Raw genomic sequence first — 22,383 nt, 5'->3', positions numbered from 1 at the left:
GACTGAGCCCTCCCACATCAATCACTAATTAAGAAAATGCCCTACAGGCTTGCCTATAGCCGAATCATATACAGGTTGATTTTTTGGAGCCATTTTCTTAAGGAAGGTTCCCTCCTCTCAGATGACTGTGGTTAGTGTCATCTTGACATAAGAACTAGCTGGGACAGGCGCTACAAAACTTGAACTGATTATCATAGTGGAACTCTGACATCCAAGTGAGATGTCTTTCTTACTGACTAAGGGCCTAGTTATAGTCTAGGTGGGAATCTGTCCCAAAGTCGATGCTGAAATTGTATCACAGTTTTGCGGCTGTCAACTTTGATCATCTCGGATACTGAAAAACATGTTATCTTCAATGAGGAAGGAAAAAGGTTCCTTCCAAAAAAAAAAAAAAAAAAAAAAAAACGGGATTTTCTCTGGACCCTTCCTGGGACTCCAGGGGATGGCGAAGCCGCATAGATTTGCTCTAGCGGTAGAACACTCTGTGTGGCCTTTCTGTGTCATTACTAGTACACTGTTAGAGAAACAGCTGTGGATTATAGCCTGGAGAGAGAGTGATTGAAGGCCTTTTGTCATTGAATCCCTACTTACGAAGAGAAAAAAAAAAAAAACAGAAAAATGCAAGAGACAAAGAAAAATGCTTCACTGTTGATGTATTAATTCAAAGGGAAAATTGATATTTCTCAATTGGGCTTCTTTTCTCATGGAACTTCTGAAGATCAGATAGGAAGAAATAAGTTAGATGACAGTAAAGAGAAGTAGTTTAAGAAATTTGAACAAAATGGTCTGGAGTAAAGGGAGTACAGAAAGAAGTATAATTTTCAAAATAAATCCCAGTTTTCCATTTTTTTACAGTACAAAAGGTTTCTCCCATTGTAACAGCATGATGCTCTCAGTAACATTAGAAAACAGGCTAGGATAGATTTGACTTCTGAACATTTTTAGTTTATTCTTGATGATTTCATAATACCCCCATGGATCCCCTCTTCTTTCCAATAGGTTCCATGTCTCTTTTTTATGATCTACTGGGTTTGACCAGGCTTATTTACATGACCACGAGCATGGGTGGGGACCATTGACAAGAGTGTGGTCAGCTTGCCAGAGGGCCTTTCTAAAATAATAAGAACAATAAATAAATAAAATAGGACTGATCTTGTCAAATCATGGCATGAAGAAAACAATCTTTGTTTCCTTGAGCCTTTGGCTTGACTTAAATGCACTACATTTAAGGTCTGTGTTAAAAGTAGAATTACTAAAGGCTACCACCAGAAGATAATGAGTAGATATCCCAGGTAATTAGTTCTTCACCTAATTATATTTTTCAGACTTTTCTTAAGAAAACTAAAAATACTTCAGAGGTAGTCAAATTACAAGCTGAATGACATGAAGAATTCTCATGTGAGAGAATAGAGAAGTAGCGTGACGTTAGCCATATACAGATTTAAAGTGACGCACTTGTAAAGCAACTGTCAAGCTATCTGTTGCTCATATCTACTGTAGAAGGCTGCTTATTGCATTGCCATTTGCTGTGTCCACTGATAATTATGGACAGCATGAAATGGCGAATGGCTGGCAAAGACTCTGAGAAAGTTATGGTTTTCCTTTAAACATATATGAAAAAGACATTGCCATACGTAATCAAAGCAAAGAACCCTAATGGCTGAGTTCTAGGCTGGGGGGTGATTGCTGTCTGCCAGTAAAGTTGAGAAAAAGATTAGGCTCACAAAGCAGAAAGTCCCGAAAGATTTGGTGAGCCAAATGACTTTGTAAAACACACTGTAATATTTGGCAAAAATAATTATGACCAGTCTACACATCAACTGACATGAGTAGAATTATAAGGAATTCTTCAGTTCTGGAAGATTTAATAAATTATAGGTATATAATGTATTGATTATCGCTTTGTGTGAGTAAGAAAATAACCCTAGGACTGGGATGTCACCCAGTACAGGGCTCTCTCCTGGCATGGCTTCAGTCTCCAGCATCCAAGAGAGAGAGCGCGTAAGAAGAAGAGAAGAGAGGAGAGAAACAAAAGAATAAGGATGCTGTGGAATGCAGCCATAGCTTTGAGTTGAGGTTATCATTAGGAATGGTTTTAAAACAAATCCAGAAGCATGGGGATCATGAATTAACCTGTTGTGCTGATTCCTCTATGCTCCCCACTCTGTTCCTTTGTTGCTGAAATTGTTTTATGGGAGACAGATGGTGGCCGTACGCCTTTCTTCAGCCACTCTGCTTCTCTCTTTCTGTCCGATTTTAACGTGTTCCTGCCTATGCTTTGATTCAGGCCTTAAGCTTTAAGGAATGAATGCTTAAGAGTAAAACAGGATACTCTTTTCAAATTGCTTATCACTTATCTCTTGTAGAAAAGTTTTTTGAGATGAAGAAAGGACAATGTAAAGACGCGCTAGAAATTTACAAACGATTTCTAACTAGAATGACGCGAGTGTCCGAATTTCTCAAGGTCGCAGAGGTAAGTGGTCCAGACTTGGTTGCTAAGGTAATCGGAACTAGTGCGCAGCATCATGTCTGGGTGAATAAGACATCTAGCACGTGTCCAGGATGTATGAGGATGAGAGGTCAGTTTAGAGTCCCCTCCCCCACCTGTCAGTCAGAACAGTGTTCTGCACTTCTGCCTCCCACTCAGATGCAGTCAAACAAAATCTTCATGGGTTATGAGATCATTGCTGGTCTCCAGGTTGGCCCAGGCCTCATGCCACCTAATGACCATTTTGTTGTTGTTTTATTGTAAGAGAGTGCTGTATTTTGAACCCTACCTTTGGCTTTAGAAAAAAATCTATTGTTTATAAAGTATAAATCATGAGTCCTGATCTCCCTTACCCTGTCAATGACTTAATCATAATGAAAATGCTAAAATATAAATTTTATGGAGATTACACATTGTTTCTTAAGGATATGCATTACATTTACTCGTAACTGCAAAACACAGTGTTGCTGAGATTATCTATAAATTAGAGTTTTGGTTTGTTTGTTTTTTTCTCTTGTAAAATCGAGGACTTAACTTGTGCTAATACTGGAAGTGATGATGCTAACGTAGCCCCCTGTGGGATGGCCAGTGGGTTTTGTCTCACATGTTGACTGACTGACTCAGAGAGAGAGCCTGGGATGCAATGTGAGAGGCTCCAGGTTCCCTATGGACATGGGATATTCATCACATGCCTGTACTTCTTTATTATTATTATTCTGTCATTATTATAAAATTGTCTACATTTTCTTGGTACACAGATCTTATTTGTTTATATTTTGTATGATTTTCCCCCTTGGTTTAGCCACAATTATTAGTATAATCTAGTAAAAATTGCTCAATTCTTTCTGTGAAAGGATCATTTATGTCCAGGCATTCTGAGCAGAAGTTTTCTTCATTTCCCACTTGTTGTTCTAGAGGAGGCAGGCACTGGACAGTGTGCAGTGTGTGCACATACCTCCCTAAAGGACACTGGACAGTGTGCAGTGTGTGCACATACCTCCCTAAAGGACACTGGACAGTGTGCAGTGTGTGCACATATCTCCCTACAGGACACTGCATTGTGCACTGTGTGCACATACTTCCCTAAAGAACACTGGACCGTGTGCAGTGTGTGCACATACCTCCCTAAAGGACACTGGACAGTGTGCAGTGTGTGCGCACACTTCTCTAAACAACACTGGACAGTGTGCAGTGTGTGCACATACCTCCTTAAAGGACACTGGACAGTGTGCAGTGTCTGCACATACCTCCCTAAAGGACACCGGACAGTGTGCAGTGTCTGCACATACTTTCTAAAACAGCAAACAAAACAGGCCCCAAGAACTTCAGGAGAAAAGAATTGCTGACACAGATTCTTGTTGTTTATGTAAGTTTGTGTTTGTGTCCCTTTGTGCCTCATGTTAAACTTATGCCAGTACAGAAGAGATACATAGAGAAGGTGTCAGTCTAAGAGTCTGTCTCTAAAAATGAAATAATAAATGTATTTTGTGAACATTTATAAGACTTTTTATGGAATGGACCCTAATTCTATAAAAGTATTTTACTAGAATAAGCACCTGAAGTTCATTGGGATAACTATAATAATTTGTGTTTTCTTTTATGTTTAAATAGTGTTCCATACCATTTGAATACACTAAAGATAGTATAGAATGATTTGGTTATGATCAGTCAATACAGAAAAGTTTCAGTAGATGTCCAGACCTTAGGTGTGTCCCCAGCAGCACTCATACATCACATGAGCTCTTACCTGATGGCTAACCTGTAGTTAGAACCATCTTCCTGAGGAGTCTAAGGAAGGCTTTCATAACATCATTTTAAGATATAACTGCAGCTGAGTGTCCCTCAGCAATAGAGTGCAGTGTGGTTTGTATGAGGCCCTGTGTTAGATTCCTGGTACCACAGATGCTAAGCAATAAACTAAGAATGCATATTAGCTGCTTAGAAAGTATAACTGAGCTGTCCAGCATACACGAAAGTCCCCAGCCTTCTTGTAGGAATTGCTTGAAGAACAGAAAACTCACCATGTCTTAGGCTCTTCAACCTACTTAATTTATTTGAGCCCCAATTTTATTAATAAACAAATTACATAGTAAATTACAAACAAAATAAGTTATAAAGTTATAGTCTAAGAATCAGAAGAAACTTTAATATTAGTTAATAAATGATCCATTAAGTAAATTATAAGACAAGGAAGTTCTATGCAGTGCTTCTGAAAAGCAGGACATTCTCTATGCTAACATGGACACACCCCTAAGCTTAATGAACAATTAAATACAATACAAAATAGAAAAGTGCAGAGAAAATGAAATCATGAAATTGTAGGAAGGTGGGCAGACTTGGAAAATACAATATTAAGTGAGGTGACCCGAACTTAGAAAGAAAAGAGAATGTGTGAATCCAGCCTGTATTAAATATACATGTATGAATACATGAACAGTTCGAAGTGTGGGTATAGTGTAACACTTCGAAGGGTGACCAAGAGAAGGTGACATTAGATGACAGAGAAGGAAAGAATGCAGGCAAGGGGACACATGAGTCATGAAGGAGAATATAAAGCCAGTCAGTGTGTGTGTGTGTGTGTGTGTGTGTGTGTGTGTGTGTGTGTGTGTTGGATACGTGAATGAAGATACGATCGACAGTGAAAGTGTAAAATCCTAAGCTTAGCTCTGCTGCTGCTTTGGAATGGCCATTCTAACTGTGTGCAAGTTCCCTGGGGTGTTTAGTCTGGGACTGGACGAAAAGAAAAATTAAGCCTAGTGTACCTTATATGCTGCTATTGGTGGAGGAAAATGAAATACTTATATTTCAAATTTCCTTGATTCTATATAAACTAGAAAAGTGGTTTTCAACCTTCTTAATGCTATGATCCTTTAATACAGTTCCTCATGTTGTGGTCACCCCTAACCATAAAGTTATTTCATAGATACTTCATAACTGAAATTTTGAAACTGTTACTAATCATGTATAAATATCTGATATGTGACCCCCCCCCCAAGAGGGGTCACGACCTACAGGTTGAGAACTGCTGCTCTGGAAGACTGTCTAAGAAACTGGCAAAGTGATTCTGTCTGTGAAAGAGGATAGAAGCTGAGCAAAAGATTAAAATAAAATAACCATTCCCCAAGGACTCCGTAGATAGAATTATTTAAATTTTGTTTGAATGGTTTCATAATTTCTTGGCTTCTATGAAACATACAGGGTATATTTAAAATTCACACTTCAGAATGTTTTCATTTATTTTTGTATTCTAGTAAAATTCTATAAACTTGTTATAACTAAGAGTTAGTTTAACTGTATTACCTTATTATATTGAGTGGGGAAACTATGCTTAAAGTAAGCTTGATACTCAGAGTAGTAATTGATTTACACCAGGAATAGGCTGTAGTTCTAACAAATCCAAGAGTGATTTTACATTAAATGCCAAAAAAGTCATTAAAAAAAACCCAATTAGTAATTTTATTTGTTTTGTTTTTTTTTAATCCACAGCAAGTTGGTATAGACAAAGGTGACATTCCCGATCTCACGCAGGTAAGTGTGTGGAGGGCCTACCAGTAGACAAGACATTGATAAGTAATAGGTTGCCACGAATGGGCATACTTTGTAAATATTTCATAGATTTTGAGTTTAAGCAAGCCAGTTTTCTCAGAAATTATTCAACCTTACTAATTTTTTTCTAATTATTGATTATTTCTGGGGAGAAAAGGAAGATTTCCTTCCCGTCAGCTGCCGCTTCTTTAAGGGCATCTGAACACCTAGCTTCATGATGTGAACCAATGAGAGCAGTGACTGTGTCTGTGATAGGGCTCGGGGTCTCAGAAGTGACTTCCGGCCATCAGAGCATGTGACTGACCATTCTTTACTGTCCTTGTTCTCTGCATGCCCCTGGTCTGAGGGACGCACAGAGGAAGAAACCCTGGTGTCCAGGTTTTGCATTTACCTTCACGCCCCTATGAAGATGAGGACTTCCTGTATAAATGCTCTCAGTGGTGCTAATAGAGGCATTATTTTGGGGGGGGGCCCAGTTTTAAAATGACAGTAAGGTCTGGGCCTCCTTACCAGCCACATCAGCTGTCACGTGTACGGCTGGCTCCCAGAGAAAACAGATGCCAAGTTGAAAATGGTCTTCAGTATAATTGACAGGAGCGGGTGTGGTTCTAACACCCTGTGATGGTAAATTTCAGCCTCACAAATGCCTTTTACTAGAAGCGGTATTGTGGGGGTTCTTTTGGGGGTAACCACCAGCACCCAGATTAATTACAAAAGCTTGGCCTTAGCTTAGGCTTGTTACCAACCAGCTCTTATAACTCAGATTAACCTGTTTCTGTTAATCTACATTCTGCCATGTGGCTTTTCATTTCTCCTTCATTCTCTATGTCCGACTCCCCTCGTGTCTCTCTGACAGCTCTCTCAGGCACCTACATTCTTCCTGAGTTCCTCTCTCTGCCCAGAAGTGCTGCCTAATCGCTCCTGCCTAGCTATCTGCCATTCAGCTCTTTATTAAACAATCAGGTGCCTTAGGCAGGCAAGGTAAATCAGTGAGGCATCTTTACACAGTTTGCTCAAATATCCCGCAACACACACTGGTCATGAGTCACGTGAATGTTGTATCTTTTTTTAACTTAATCATTATAGTAGAAAAGAATGAAACCCTCCTCTTGATTTGAAAGGTTATTTTAATTACTTGTGTGTATGTATGGAGCCTGCACATGTGTACCACATGCATGTAGGAGTCTACAGAGACCAGAAGAGGGGGTCAGATGCCTTGAAATTGGAGCTAAAGTCAACTGTGAGTCACCATGTGAGTGCTAGGAACTGAACCAGGAACTTCTACAAGATCAGCAAGTGCTTTCAACACTAAACCGTCGCTCTAGTCCTATTCCCCACTTTTAAATAATATCACGTTATCTATTATTAATTTGCCATCTTTATAATTTCTTGAAATATTTGCATATTTAAAATAATATGTAAATACTACTTTTACTAAGAATGAGTACAGTTGAAGATGAAGGCTTTCTCTTTTTATATTACTAAAATATAAAATATCAATAATTCTTACAAATTAAGCTCATCGAATAATTCAGAACATAATGGCAGTATATTCTTTAGTTAAGGGGAGACAGAACCCATGCATAGATGAAATATTAGTTAAAAAATTTCTACTCCTTTTAGTGTTACCTATTGAAGTGTATACCTGAATAAGGTGGTGATATTTTTGAGCATGGGTAAATATTAAATATGCATGAATTATTATTTTAAGAATATTTTTGTTGAAGTAGATTTACTTTGTAACATCATAAGAAAATTGATGCTTTCATTTTTTCATCTATAGCAAAAAAACTACATTGCATTTTTTCCTAGCTATTCCAGATAAATAATACATGTTATAAAAGATGGACATTACATGTTTAGTTCAATGAAGAGTTTTTAGAAATGGCAAGTTTTCTTTTATACTATACATAACCCTCACTGTGGGATAAATACAAACTAGCTATTTAGTTCAGGGGAGCCTGACAGGTAAGAACAGGCCCTCGCTGTCTCCTTTTGGGCAGTCTAGACACTATGAGAGAGCCAAGGGACTATATAAATACCTCTGTTGGTTTTCAGTTTTGAAAATGATAGCAGATCATTGAAAGAAGGGGCACATCCTTGGGTTTTATTTTTAATAATACCATAGTATTCATTGCAACTTATGTAATTGCTCAAGAAGTCTGCAGACACATTTAAAGTTGTACAGTATATGTGTCAGAACTTGGAAAGCCAACTTGACTCCTCTCCTGAGCCTAAGGTAGTCTATAATAGAGTCATTAGAATCCAGAGTGTTCTGTCCTGTTTTCCTTATTGCTAAGAGCAGCATAAATGCCAGTATAAATTACCACCCCATTAAAAACTCCAGCAACTCTATGCACATTTAAATTTAAATAGGAGAGTGCTGCATGCTTATGGAATTTCTTAATTAGTAGGTTGATTATATTTTCCTTGTGATTGTGAGCCACATATACATCTCCCTAAATTATCTTTTAGAGCCCCTTCTGCAGGCTAAGGGGGAATCTCACACTGAACTACAGATTTAGGACCTCCCAGTCCCCCAACAGTATGGACAGGTTCAAGCTGAAATATGAGACTTTCTGAAGTGAAAACCTGTAGATAGTGTTAAATCAGGATTAATCCAGAGATGAATCTGCAGTACAAGGTGTGTGACTCCATTAGCTCCTTTTAAATGAAGGTCTGATCACTGCCAGGCTCCTTCATAGCTTCTAGAGCTACTTCATCTAGCCACAGAGCGAACAAAAATGTCTTTCTGGAAAGAATTACATAGGGGCTGAAGGGGGGGGCCTGGGTTAAGAGTGCCTGCCACTCTAGCAGAGAACCGAAGTTGTTTCCCAGACCCAAGTCAAGTGGCTCACAGGGCTTGTAACTCCAACCCCAAAGGATCCAGCATCCTCTTCTGACCTCTGTGTGTTGACCTCATGAACAAACTTACTCGACATGAATTATTTTCTTTTCTTTTTTTAATTGAAATTAATTTTTTCATACAATATCTCTTATCAGTTGTAGTAGGAGCTGCGGGCCTCTTCCCACAGCCCGGCTCATGGCTGCCAGGCTAGCTTATGCCCCAAAATAATGACACAAAAACGGTATTCTTTTAAACACTGCTTGGCCCATTTCTGTTCATGTATGTAGCACCCCAAGGTGCGCTTACCGGGAAGATTCTAGCCTACGTCCATCCTGGGTCGGAGCTTTATTGCGTCTGCCGGGGAGAGGGGAGCATGGCGTCTGCTCCAGAGAGCAGAGCTGTTGAGTCTTAGCTCACTTCCTCTTCCTCCCAGCATTCTGTTCTGTTTACTCCACCCACCTATGTTTTAACCTATGAGGCCAAGCAGTTTCTTTATTACTTAACCAATGAAATCAACAGATTGATATATGACACTCTCACATCAATCAGTTTCCCCTCCCCTAACTCCTAGATATGTCTACCCTCCTCACCCACCCAAATCCATATCTTCTTTCTCTCTGTATTTTTAGAAAACGGGCAGTCAAACAAACCAGAATAAAGAAAGAAAAAACACAAACACATACACACACCAAATTAAAAAAAAAACAAAAATGCAAAAACAAAATTGGAAGCCACAATATATAAGCAAAAGACCAGTAAAACAAACAAACAAAAAAAAATGCCCAAGCAAAGCAATATAAGACAAAAAGTCTACAAAAGTAACCACTGGGGTCATTTTGTGTTGGCCATCTACTGCTGGAATGAGGTTGATGTACCCAGGGAAACTCTATTGGAGAAAAACCAGTTTTTCCTTTGCAAAGTAAATAGGAATTAAGTTGAAGAAATGATGGTGAGCTAACTTCCTTTTGAACTCAGAATAAAAGGGAATTAAAACTTCTCAAAAAAGGGGGAGCAAAGGGACTTAACACACATACTCCCCACTTTAGTGGTGAACAGTAAGCATGGGTGTGCATATAGCATCAACACATCTAGATGATTCGTGACCATCAGTTACATTTCCAAAAGACACTTAAGGTAGTGTTTTGAGGGAGAAGAGAGTATGATCTCCCAACTGGAATATTTCTCCTCAGCACTTAGAGTGGTTTCTGAGATCTAATCCAGATTTGAATTACCTTTATTTATTTTTTTTTTTTTGGTTTTTTTAGAGACAGGGTTTCTCTGTGGTTTTGGAGCCTGTCCTGGAACTAGCTCTTGTAGACCAGGCTGGTCTCGAACTCACAGAGATCCGCCTGTCTCTGCCTCCCAAGTGCTGGGATTAAAGGCGTGCGCCACCACCGCCCGGCTTGAATTACCTTTATGTTTTTTTAAACTTGGTTTTCATGTTTTACGACCTAAAGCGTATAAATGGCAGATGAGTGTTTTGTTTTTTTTTAACTCTGGGAGTCATGGCAGATGCCCAGATGAATCTATTTATGATTCATATTATCTTGAATGAATTTATTTCAACCAAATAATTCTCACAATAACGTTTTCTCTTTGGAGTGTGTGCCCAAATTTTAAACTCCGTGTATGAAGAAACTCTTAGGGTTTGGTGCCCAGAGTTTTGGTTGACCTGATAACTGCTGGCAAAGAGAAGTCTCATTTTAAAGTGTATGACATTGGTGCTGTTACCTGTCAGCTGTCACAAGCCAATTCCTATTCTTTGACCTATTCACTTGGCCATTTTTCTGAAACGAGAAAGTAAAGATGCTACCGACTCTCAGTGTTCCCTTAAGTTTCTGTTACTGTGGCAGAGGCTTTCTGCAAGTTTGCCTAATTTGAGGTTCAGGACGCCACCTGCCCCCCCAGAGGAGGCCATCTTTATGCGGTGCCTACTGTGTGAGGAGTTGATCTCCACCAGCAGTGAAAAGGGCATGCATCATGTGCTCCTGGACATTCCTATCAAAGGACTTTTTTTTTTTTCCAACAAAGAACTTCTCTTGGATCACATGTCCTTATGAGAAATATAAATGTTAAAACACTTTGAAAATCCCTAGGATAAAAGGCTCAAACTTAATTATATGTAGAGTAACTCCCTGGAGCAAGTCGGCTTGGGCATCATCCTGGCATGTCTCCTTTGCAGCTGTTGTGATCTCTACCTCAGCATTCAGTTTTTTCAGTTATTAAAAAATTTCCCACTAGATCTGGTGGCACACACCTGCAGTCCAAGTACTCGAGAGGCAGAAGAAGGGAAATCTCTCTGAGTTTGAGGCCAGCCAGGCTCCATAGTAAGATCCTGTCTCCAAAAAGAGGGGCTGAGGAACAGAAATGTCCTGGGGAGAATGAAGTTATAATCTATCTTTCTGATGTTTTGTTTTAATCTCCGTACTAACAGGCCGGAGACTGTGGGCCCTCTGGAGTCTTTGCTAGCAGTGTTTTGTTCTGCATTTTAAATTAATAGTGTTTGCTTTTCCTATATAAACTTCTTAATTTGCACTTAGCAAAAGAACCATACTGTGTTTACATTTCATTTCACATGCAGAGGAGACGGGTCTTATAATAAAGAGAGATTCTGTGGGCTGGAGAGATGGCTCAGTGGTTAAGAGCATTGCCCATTGCCTCCTCTTCCAAAGGTCCTGAGTTCAATTCCCAGCAACCACATGGTGGCTCTCAACCATCTGTAATGAGGTCTGATGCCCTCTTCTGGCCTGCAGACATACACACAGACAGAATATTGTATGCATAATAAATAAATATTTTAAAAAAAGAGAGAGATTCTGTGACTTGATACTTGTTTCCCAACGTAATTTATATGGGAATAAAGAAAAATGGAGTTTGTTCTTAGGCCGCTTTGGTCTATCTTCATTGTCATCATTAACATCAATAGTTGAAAAGAATGTGAAGTTACCAGATAGAGATTTATCTAAGAAGGTTTAGCTCAGTTATATTTTCTGCTTAAAGTTTCAATGCATATTTATTTAATGAGCATTTCCTTATAATATATACTCTAATGTATAGAAGAGAATTTCCATTAACCATGTTAAAAATTCATTTTTTTTAAACTTACAAAATTATTTATTCTCAGTGGATTTTGCTTGATGTTGTTGAATAAATCTGTCTTCACCTGAACTGTCTTTGAAATTCCATCTTGCATCATCTTATAACCTTCTAGATTCCTTGACGGCTTTTCACTCTGAAGTCTAAGTTTGTTTGACAATGCTGATATGGGCATCCATTTCTGTCCCACTTTTGTAACTTGAATCAAGTCATATGTTTATTTACATACTTTTACATATAATTATGATTTTACACTTAATTTGCATTTATAATCATATAATTACATATAATAATCACATAAATGTTAAAAATTTTAGTTTATTATAAAAATGAAAATTAATATTAAATACCTAAACCTTGAAAATTAAAAAATTTTTTAAGCCTTATGACTATTTTTTATTTATTTATTTATTTTTTTCTCATTTTTTTATTCTTTTTTAATTAAAATTTCCAACTGCTCCCCGTTTCCCATTTCCCTCCCCCTCCTCCCACATATTGCCCCCTCCCCCCGCTCCCCTCCCCCTACCCCCACTCCTCTTCTCCTCCCCCCAGTCCATTCCCCCTCCCTCTTGATACTGAAGAGCAGTCCAAATTCCCTGCCCTACAGGGAGACCAAGGTCCTCCCACTTCTATCTAGGTCCAGGAAGGTAATAAGAATCTGATTTAGTTATTAAGTATATTAGAATATAGAATTATGTGAATTTCTTGCCAACTTTTTTGTGCTTTAGCAGTTAACATGGTTAGTGCAAATTCCTTCAAATTTAATTTCCCGTTGAAAAACAAGCATCAGGATGTACCAATAGTTGTAAGCAGGTGTTTTATCAAACTGCTTTTTTTCTGAATGTCTATACTGTTGAGGTCTAGTTGCACTAAAAGAAAAAGTATATTCAATTTCTAATGCTTGAAGACTAGATTGGGCAAATATTTGTAGAAATCATTATCTCCCCCTTTGAATGTGCAATGAAATACCATTTTTATTGTCTGAAATTTGATTTATAGAAACACGAAGAATTTTTAAGGATTGAAATATATCAAATCTGTTGATATACACTATTCTATTTGCTGGTTACGTCTTTCTCTGTCTCTCTGTCTCTCTCTCATATATATATATATATATATACATATATGTTAAATACCTAAATAATTAGAAAATCTTAATTGTCACTCTGTATTAAGGTTATATTCTTTTTGCCACTTAACCCTCTTTAAAAAATGTGGTAATCATATTTCCTCATATTTTAACCAGTCATGCATAAATGAATTTTTAATGGATTTTCAAATTTCTATAAATTTATATTTGGGCACGTATGTTTTGGATTTGGGTGTAAATAAGCATCTTTTCACTATGGTTCTGTGTGAAGTGGTAGTGAACTCGATCTTAGTCCACCTAAGCAGTAACCAGTAAACACCCATCCAGTACAGTAAACACCCTTCACTGAAACCCTGTTGTAATGTCATTGAGTATGCAGTGGAGGTAAGTCTATTTAAGGTGGACCTATCTGAGATACACAGAATTTAAATACCCCTAAATATCAAAGAACCTGGAATGAAATCATCTCACACAGATGTGAGGATGCTTACATAGGCCTCCACTATACAGGGTTACAGTGATGTTAAAGTGTGCTTACTTTGAAAGAGAACTACACAGACATTTATTTTTATTTCTTATTGTAGGCTCCCAGCAGTCTTATGGAGACCCTTGAACAACATCTAAATACCTTAGAAGGAAAGAAACCTGGAAACAAGTACGCATTGCTTGTATATCGTAAATAAGATGAAAAACACCAAGTGGTTCTTTATGAGAATGAGAGTTCTCAGGGGGACACCTCCTCCAGTGCAGCTTCAGGGTGTGCTTAGCTGCCAGTCTCCAGGGTTCCCTCGGGCACCCTACCCATCCTCTTCTATCAGGTGACACCTGACCTCAGCCTGTCTGCACTGATGCAGCCCAGTAATCAGTGGCTCACAGCAGGTTGACTGGACCTACCTGCCCTTAGAAGTCACTCTTGAAAACTTAAGGCTGTTGTGGTTGGCTATGACTAAAACAAGCAGAATTTCATAAGCGTCCTTGAGTACCGAGACATTCCCAACTGCAGTATGAGAAAAAAGAAGCCTTCGAGTGTGGTTTTCAGGGCCACACTTCCTTGAGCTTCAGGCACACCATGCTGCTGATGCTTTACTCCAGAATCATCGCTCGGTAGCGGGAGCAGCAGGCAGGCAATGATTCATGCAGTTTTGCTGGTTCTGAGGACTTCCTGCTTGGGTACTTAGTTTTTGGCTGCTTTCTTCATTGTGTACAAAATAATGCCCGGGTTCCTGTCTTCCCCACCTCTGTAATGGACATCAGACTTGTCTGTATACAAGGTCTGCTTCTTTCCAGCCTTCATCCCTTGTTCCCACTGTATTTCTTCAGCCTTGGCCCTGCCTGTCTCTTGGTGTAGATCCTGTGCCTCCTGGGAAGACCCTCTGCAACCCCACCTATATATGAAGCCTTCCTTCCTTAGGCATGAGCTTCCCTGTATTGTGGCTTTTTAGCGACATGGGTAATTCCAAGAGAATTTTGGTTCTAGATGCCAGGGACTGTTTTACACTTTATTATGTGAACAATGAAAGCAGGCCTCTCTTCCACAGTCAGCTTGCAGTCTGTCATTAGTGGTCCTAACTTCAGGTGGAGTTCACTTAGGTCATCTGATAGCTCAGGGATTAGTTGTTGCAGGGCTAACGGCTGGCCATAGATTTGGGGTTGTCTGTGTGTTTTTATTTTTGCAAATGACAGAGCTGTGAATATTTAACTCTTCTGTGATCCCTTCCTGGGCATCCTCTCGGAGCCTAGGCTTATGTCTTGATGTCACATTTTTTTCCAATTATTTTATCAGCTGTGTTTTTCCTGCCAAATTAGTTTAATATGGTTTTATACATAGTGTCTGGTATAGTTTTAACTTTTCAGTAGGGAAGTTTTTTGGGCATATTTGTCCACACAGCCTCAGTGATGGATGACAAGACCTCTCTGGTTGTTTTTAGGCCAGGCAGTGGTCCAGTGTAGCTGTGGTTGACAGATGTTGGTGTGAGACCACCACATTACAATATACTGGGCCACTCTCTGTTGGGATAGTTGGGAAGCCAGATGACTGGGACTTAGACAAACGGGCGCAGAGAGTTGAGAACGGTCCCTGCTCCAGTGGCTGAAGGACCTTGCCTATGCATGTTCCCTCAGTCTGTCTGTCCCTGTTGAGTGCCTTCTGTGTACTGCAAGCTGCTTCTCAAGCCCTTGCTCTCTCAGGCAGGCACTGCCGACCTCACTATGTTTCTAATTGAAATGTCCAGTGCAGCCTACACCAGAGCCTTTTTTCCCCAACTACAGCCTCTTAAGCCTGCCTTTGACTCTGAACTTGCCCCTGTATGGCCAATTTGAGGAAAATTTACCCATAGGCATTTTTAGAAATAGGAACTAAATTCCATATGTAGTCCATAGCCAAACTCATTCATCTTAGAATAACTTTTCTTGCTTCTTTAAAATCACTTTATGCTTGCCAGATTCCTTTCAGTAATTGGCTGAAAACACATTTTAATCAGTCTTTTCTTGATCTGGTTTTAAGAAAGAACAAGGTGTAATAGTTAACTCATTTCTCCTTTGTGTATTTGTGCTTCCATGGGAACTTAAGTGAAGGGTGAGTACTGTGCTAAGTGACTTTGCATTTGGTAACCAAAACCACTTACTATTCTATATTTGGTATCTGAAAATTTGAAAATTGATTAGTGTCCATCTTCTGCATCTATGTTTCTATTATGTATTTTTTTTCTCTCCTAAGGTGTCTGGAAAGAATGGTTTTGCTTCCTGTGAGTCTTGTTGGATCATAATTAACAATATCTCTTAGGTGTTTAAGTAACTGCCTTTTAGGAAAGATATTTCATTATTTCATTTAATAAATAAGTGAAAGATTGTCTTCCAGTACACTGTAGAAAGCCAAGGCAATTTTACAAGGAGCATAGATTGCTTGTTTGAGGTTTTTTTTTTGTTTTTTTTTTTGCCATCCCATAGCGATACAAAACTCTTCTAACCCCTTGTGTATGTATATGTCATTGCAAATGTCTGCTGTGATAAGCCTAAGCCAGGTGTGGTGGCAGACACCTTTAGTCCCAGCACTCGGGAGGCAGAGGCAAGCAAATCTCTGAGTTCAAGAGCAAGTTCCAGGACTACAAAGAAACCCTGTCTTGAAAAATAAAACAAAACAAAAAGACTGCTAGATTAGACATGAATGCCTTTCACTTTTAGTGCCATGTCCACTGACAGGCATTAAATAATGTGGAATACTGTATAGCATAACTTTGTGTATTCTCTCCTTTATGATTCCATAGCACAGAAAACTGAAGTTGATTTTATTTCTATTGTGGCATACTAAGTGTTGAACTGAGCATGTAGGAAACCCAATATATCTTGTGTAATTAAAATTGTTTGCAAGATATTGATAGGCTCTTATATCTCTATATTTTTGTGGATAACATTCATGTTCAACACTACATAGGAATTATTGTTGGGGATGAAGGTAAATAACAAAGGTTCTTCTCTTGAGAACTTGCTATTTCCATCTTTGAAAGAAGCATCAACATTTTCTGTGTTCATAAAAAAAAAGTCTGTAGGCCTATTTGTAGCAATTTAAGGATTATTTTCTTAGATTTACAGTATAGGCCATTCATTCTCCTTTAAAATTATCAGTAGTGCCTTAGTTTTCTCAATGATCTACTATGTAGTAGATTTCTGTAAGTCCTGGTTAAGTTTCCATTGCTATGATGAGCACCACAACCAAGGCAGCTTAAGGAGGAAAGGGTTTATTTCACCTTACAGCTTACAGTCAGTCAATGAGGGGAGTCAAGGCAAGAAAATCAGTCAGGACAGAGACATGCAGGCAGGAACTGAAACAGACTGCATGAACGCTTCTTACTGCCCAGTCTGCTTTCTTATACCATCTAGGACCCCATGCCCAGAGATGGCACCACCCACAGTAGACTCGATTCTTCCACATAACCTCATCAGTCAAGGAAATGCCCTATAGTCTTGTCTACAGGCCATTCTGATGGAGGCATTTTCACAGTGGAGCTCCCGCTTCCCAGATAATTCTATCTGGTGTTGTTGACAAAAATCCAGCTAGAACACACCATGCATGAAATTATAAAAATGAATATCAGTTTGTAGTAAATGCTGTTGTCTGTACTCAAGAACTGGTAGCATTTTCTCTCTTTTAAGTGTCAGTGGCACAGTAGGATGGAATATCAGACAAAATATTCTCCAAAAGCAGCTGTTTATGACCTATGGGAAAAGAACACATGTCCATCCCATGTGTGTTTTCTTTAGGGCAGGTTGAATGTGGACCAGGGACAAACTCTGGGTAGCAGACAGTCTTGGTGTAGATTTCAGTAAGTGATGGCCCCATCGAAACACCTCTGAATGTGTCATAGCAAAGGCCAGATAGGGCCAATGGGAACAGAGGTCACTCATGTTGACAGCTTAATTCCAAATAAGATAATTTAATTACATTTTATTTGTTTATTCGTGTGTGTGTGTGTGTGTGTAGGGGCAAAGGACCTCTTGTGGGACCTGACTCTCTCTATCCACCACATGAGTCCAAGAGTCAGACTCAGGCCATCATATTCGGCAGAAAGCAGTGATACACTGAGCTCTCTTGTCAGGCCAAAGACAGTTTCTTAAGACTTTTGGTTCATTGGTGACTATGAAATGAGTACATAAATACATTCTTACTTGAATTTTCAATTTAATACCACCCAAAATGCTAGATATTGTATAAAGTGTTCAGGTAATACAACAGCAGGATGTGTTCTTTTAGTTACCCCCCAGTGATGAAGATTGAGATGAGAGACAGTTGAATTGTGATCAGCGGGTGTCCTGACCGCTCAGGGAGAGGCAGTCCATTCTCACTCATCTGTTTAGTCCATGGGATAGCCACAGGCACTAGTAAGAGTGTTCCTGTGGTGTTTTGTGAAGGGTGATCACACCGTTACAATTGTCCTTCACACATCTTGAGGTTGAGTTCTTTAACAGCAGAGGGCAGTGTTCTATCAGTTTTCTTACATAGGCTTATTGTGGAGTAGAAGCCGGTCCCACTTTCTGTGTATTGGCTGGCGAATATTTCAGGAGTTCTTGCTTATTATACCCAGTAACTCATCATATCAGTACCAGGAAGAATTAGCTTGTGAAACTCACTTCTTCTCAGAAAGTGACTGTGTCAAAGAGTGTTTGTGGTTTCTTTCTTTGCTTTTATTTTGCCAAGTAAACATTATTTTTATTAAGTTTTCATTTTCATTTTTTTGTTTAATGTTTTTTAAGATATATCTAATTTCCTTCCTTTTGAAAATATATGAAGGAAAATGATGTAAGTGGGAAAAAAGTTTAGCCAAAAATTCATGATATTTCAGCCTTAATGGTGTACTAGATTCGTAGATTCCAAAATCCATTTTTCTGTAGATGCAAAAACACCGAATGTCTTCACTTCAGTGGAGCCTTTCAAATGGGAAGTTGTAGGCACTCATAAGATAGTAGCTGGCACAGAGTGTCTGTAAATAGGTGGAATTTGCATAGGATTGGACAAAATTCCAGTTACTAACTTTGGTATTTGCTCCTGAACGAAAGCCATCCTTACAGCTGACCCTGGCTGCAGCTTCTTATTAAAGTTTGCTTTGCCTTCATTCTTTCCTTATTATTCATTTCATGCCACCCCATGTTAGGGAAGGGTGAGCTGTTCAGGCACATGTTTCTAAAGCATGACTGTCTAGTGCGTGCTAGAGTCGGTGTTCCCTTTAAAGACTGTCCCGTTCCTTCATATTTCCTCAGAAATAATCATCCAGGTTGCTCTTCTCTGTCATACTCCCACTAGTTATGACAAACATATGGAAATAGTTTTACTAAAGAGTTTTCATTACAGGCATGAAAATAACACATACAAGCTACAGGCGTGTAGTCATGTATGTTGAGTCTGGTTCACTCACGCGGCTCACAGGGATCCTGTCTTTTTTCTCTAAGTTTCCTTCTTTATGCATAAGAGTTGAAGTTAAATGAATTGCAATGAATAATTTTCTTCTTGAGCTTTCTAAGTTTTGAAATAATTAATAGGTATTCATTTTTAAAGTTTATATAAGTTTATATAATGCGCCTTTTTACAAGGCTTGAGGACCTTTTAGAAGTTGAAATTCTAACAGTGTTTTTTGGTGAACATAAACAACAATGAATCGAGAAAAAAATCATTTTAAATTTAAAAATGAGCCGGGCGGTGGTGGCGCACGCCTTTAATCCCAGCACTCGGGAGGCAGAGGCAGGCGGATCTCTGGGAGTTCGAGGCCAGCCTGGTCTACAAGAGCTAGTTCCGGGACAGACACCAAAGCTACAGAGAAACCCTGTCTTAAAAAACCAAAAGAAAAAAAAATTTAAGAATGTCCATTGATAGATATTAAGCCAATGGAAACATTGAGACAGGGACTTCACTGAGTAAAAGACAGTGGTGTGGGCGCCTCTGTGGCTATGAGAGCGCCGTGAAAACGGCCCTAGCGCCGAACGGCAGGTCGCCAAACTTGCTGCTTCCGCAGACATCCTCAGGCACGTTCACATTTCATTTTCTTGTATTCCTTTTAGATCTGGTGCTCCCTCTCCATTAAGTAAGGTAAGTTGGGTTGTTTCTCGGGTGTCTTATTTTTACATGCTGCGTCGTTCAGTGTAAAGCTCAAAGCACCAAGTGTGGTTCATTCTGCAACACAGCAAGCATACCACACTCTCAGGCCTTTCTCATCGTCCATCATCAAGTCCAGAGGCATGACACAGTAATGCCCCATACCTCCTGACCTCAGCCCCTGGAAACTACCGTTCTTTCTACATTTGCAAATATACCTCATCTGAGCGGATCCAGACAGTCTGGCCTTTCGTAATTTATTTATTTTACTTAATATGTCTTGAGCGCTCAGCCTAGCCTCAAAGGCCAAGATTTTCTTTTTAAGGTTGAATAAACCTTTCTGTTACACACACACACACACACACACACACACCATTTTGTTCATTTTTCCTCCAATAGGTATTTGAGTTACGTCCAGATTTTCAGTATGACAGACGACAAACATTATGAACTATTCTGTGAAGTATCTAGTTGAAGGACTGAAGAGATGGCTTAGTAATTATGAGCAATCACTGCTCTTGCAGAGGAGCCAGGCCCAGTTCCCAACACACACACTGAGTGGCTCGCAACCTCCAGTGATTCCAGGAACAGGGGAATCTGATGCCCTGTTCTGGCCTCTGTAAGAACTGCATGCACATGGTACTTTTGCAGACAATTAAAACTCACAATACACATAAAGAAAAATAAATTTTAAAAAATCTTAAGAAATGTGTATAAAAAGAAATATCTGGCCAGGCGATGGTGGCGCACGCCTTTAATCCCAGCACTCGGGAGGCAGAGGCAGGCGGATCTCTGTGAGTTCGAGGCCAGCCTGGTCTACAGAGCTAGTTCCAGGACAGGCTCCAAAGCCACAGAGAAACCCTGTCCCGAAAAACCAAACAAACAAACAAACAAACAAAAAAAGAAATATCTGTTTGAGACTCCGCCTTCAATTTATTTTGGGTGTGCAGCTAGGAATAAGACTGATGGATCACTTGATTTATATTTTTTGAGAAAAGATTAAGTTATATTTATAAGTGATTCAGCTTTCTCTTAGAACCTGAGTTCTTAAATAGGTGAGTTTTTCTTGTACTTCTGTGACAGCCAAAACCATAAGTATCTGTATAATGTTTTGCTAATTGGAAATTCTTTTCACACATCATAAATCTCTATATAGATCAGGAACAGGGTGTTATGTGTATTTTAATGATACAGAAAAAAATGTTAGTAGGTGCCTTTGCCCCAAGCATGGCTGTTAGAGTAATCATAATAGTTCCTTCAGCCGCCCCCCACCCATTCTGAGCCGTCGAAGGACAATGGCAGGGTCTCCCTGACAGGAGCACATACTCTCCCGGGCCTGTAGTTCACATCTGCCACTGTATTTTAGGCAGAGGTGTAATAGATGTGCTTTTTTATTTTACACATCTCCATTATGTAATGCTGCCATTTCAGATATTCAGGGATGTCATTACGACTGTGCCAGCGACTCCCAAATGGCAGATGCTCTGCCTGTGCCTGACTGGCTATTTAAATGCTCACAGGGCCTGAAAAAAATTTAAGCAGAAATCTTTTCAGTTTTTCTGAGACAGAAACAAACCTGTGTGAAAATGTCCAGCTATGACTCCTTAGTGTGGCCAAATCAGGGCTTACTTTAGGATGGTCTTTTTTGACATTCTAGCCAAATAAAAATTTTCTGATTTTTGTTTTGCATAATGATGATGTTCATTGGTGTTGTGTTTTCTGAGCTCCCATGTTACATTAGAGATTCCTGTTACACGGCCTTTGTCACGGGCCTTTGCTCACCTTCATTTCTGTATCCGCATTAGTAGTATATGTGGTGTCTTTACATTCTCCCTGCTACTTTATAGACCATCACTTTTACTAAGTTTATTTACGAGTATTAGTTAAAAATTGAAGTATTTTTTCTTCTTTTTTTAAGAGCAGTTAGCGTCCAGCATGGATAATATGCCATTAACTGTGTAGCTAGTGTTTTCTGATTCCATTGATGAACTTTTGTGTTCCATTGGGAAGCCTTGGAGATCATGGGGATACAAATTGGAAAGGGAAAGGTCAGACTTTCACTATTTGGAGATGATATGACAGTATACATAAGCGGCCCCCAGAATTCTACCAGGGAACTTCTACAGCTGATAAATACCTTCAGTAATGTGACAGAATACAAGATTAACTCAAAAAAAGTCAGTAGCCGTCCTATATACAAATGATAAACAGGCCAAGAAAGAAATCAGAGAAACATCACCCTTCCCAATAGCCACAAATATAAATATCTTGGGGTAACTAACCAGACAAGTGAAAGACCTGTACGACAAGAACTTTAAGTCTTTGAAAAAAAAAAAAAAAAACTGAAGAAGACACTAAAAAATGGAAAGATCTTCCATAACTTCCTTACCCATCCTTTGTTTCAAAGTGATTTTTATGACATTTTAAAGCTTCCTTTAGGGCTGGAGAGATGATTCAATGGTTAAAAACATTGCTCTCCCAGAATACCCGGGTTCAATTCCCAGCACCTACATGCCAGCTCACAACTGTCTGTAACTCTTTTTTCAGGGGATCCAACACCATCACACAGACATACATGCAGGCAAAACATCAATGCACATAAAGTAAAATTTTTTTAAAAAAATTTAAAAAGATTCCTTTAACCCTGTCTCGAAAAACCAAAAAAAAAAAAAAAAAAAAAGATTCCTTTAGCTCTGATATATTTGAAATAAGGTGGCAGAGCCTCTGTTTGATCC

The 22,383-nt window shown here is 39.1% G+C and overlaps 1 protein-coding gene across 8 annotated transcripts in view; it reads left to right on the top strand.

Annotated features, from left to right (window-relative positions):
• Positions 1-22,383, top strand: part of Snap91 (synaptosome associated protein 91) — a 114,333-nt gene that overhangs the window by 53,266 nt on the left and 38,684 nt on the right. For all 8 annotated transcript variants that reach the window (XM_057768818.1, XM_057768821.1, XM_057768817.1 and 5 more), the window contains exons 8-11: positions 2,367-2,473; positions 5,975-6,016; positions 13,653-13,723; positions 19,615-19,642. In XM_057768818.1, coding sequence (XP_057624801.1) covers positions 2,367-2,473; positions 5,975-6,016; positions 13,653-13,723; positions 19,615-19,642 — 248 coding nt within the window. The remainder of the gene's footprint in view (positions 1-2,366; positions 2,474-5,974; positions 6,017-13,652; positions 13,724-19,614; positions 19,643-22,383) is intronic.

Source organism: Chionomys nivalis, chromosome 4 (genome assembly GCF_950005125.1).
Source record: "Chionomys nivalis chromosome 4, mChiNiv1.1, whole genome shotgun sequence".
Taxonomy (NCBI): Eukaryota; Metazoa; Chordata; class Mammalia; order Rodentia; family Cricetidae; genus Chionomys; species Chionomys nivalis.
This window is presented reverse-complemented; position numbering and strand designations above follow the sequence as displayed.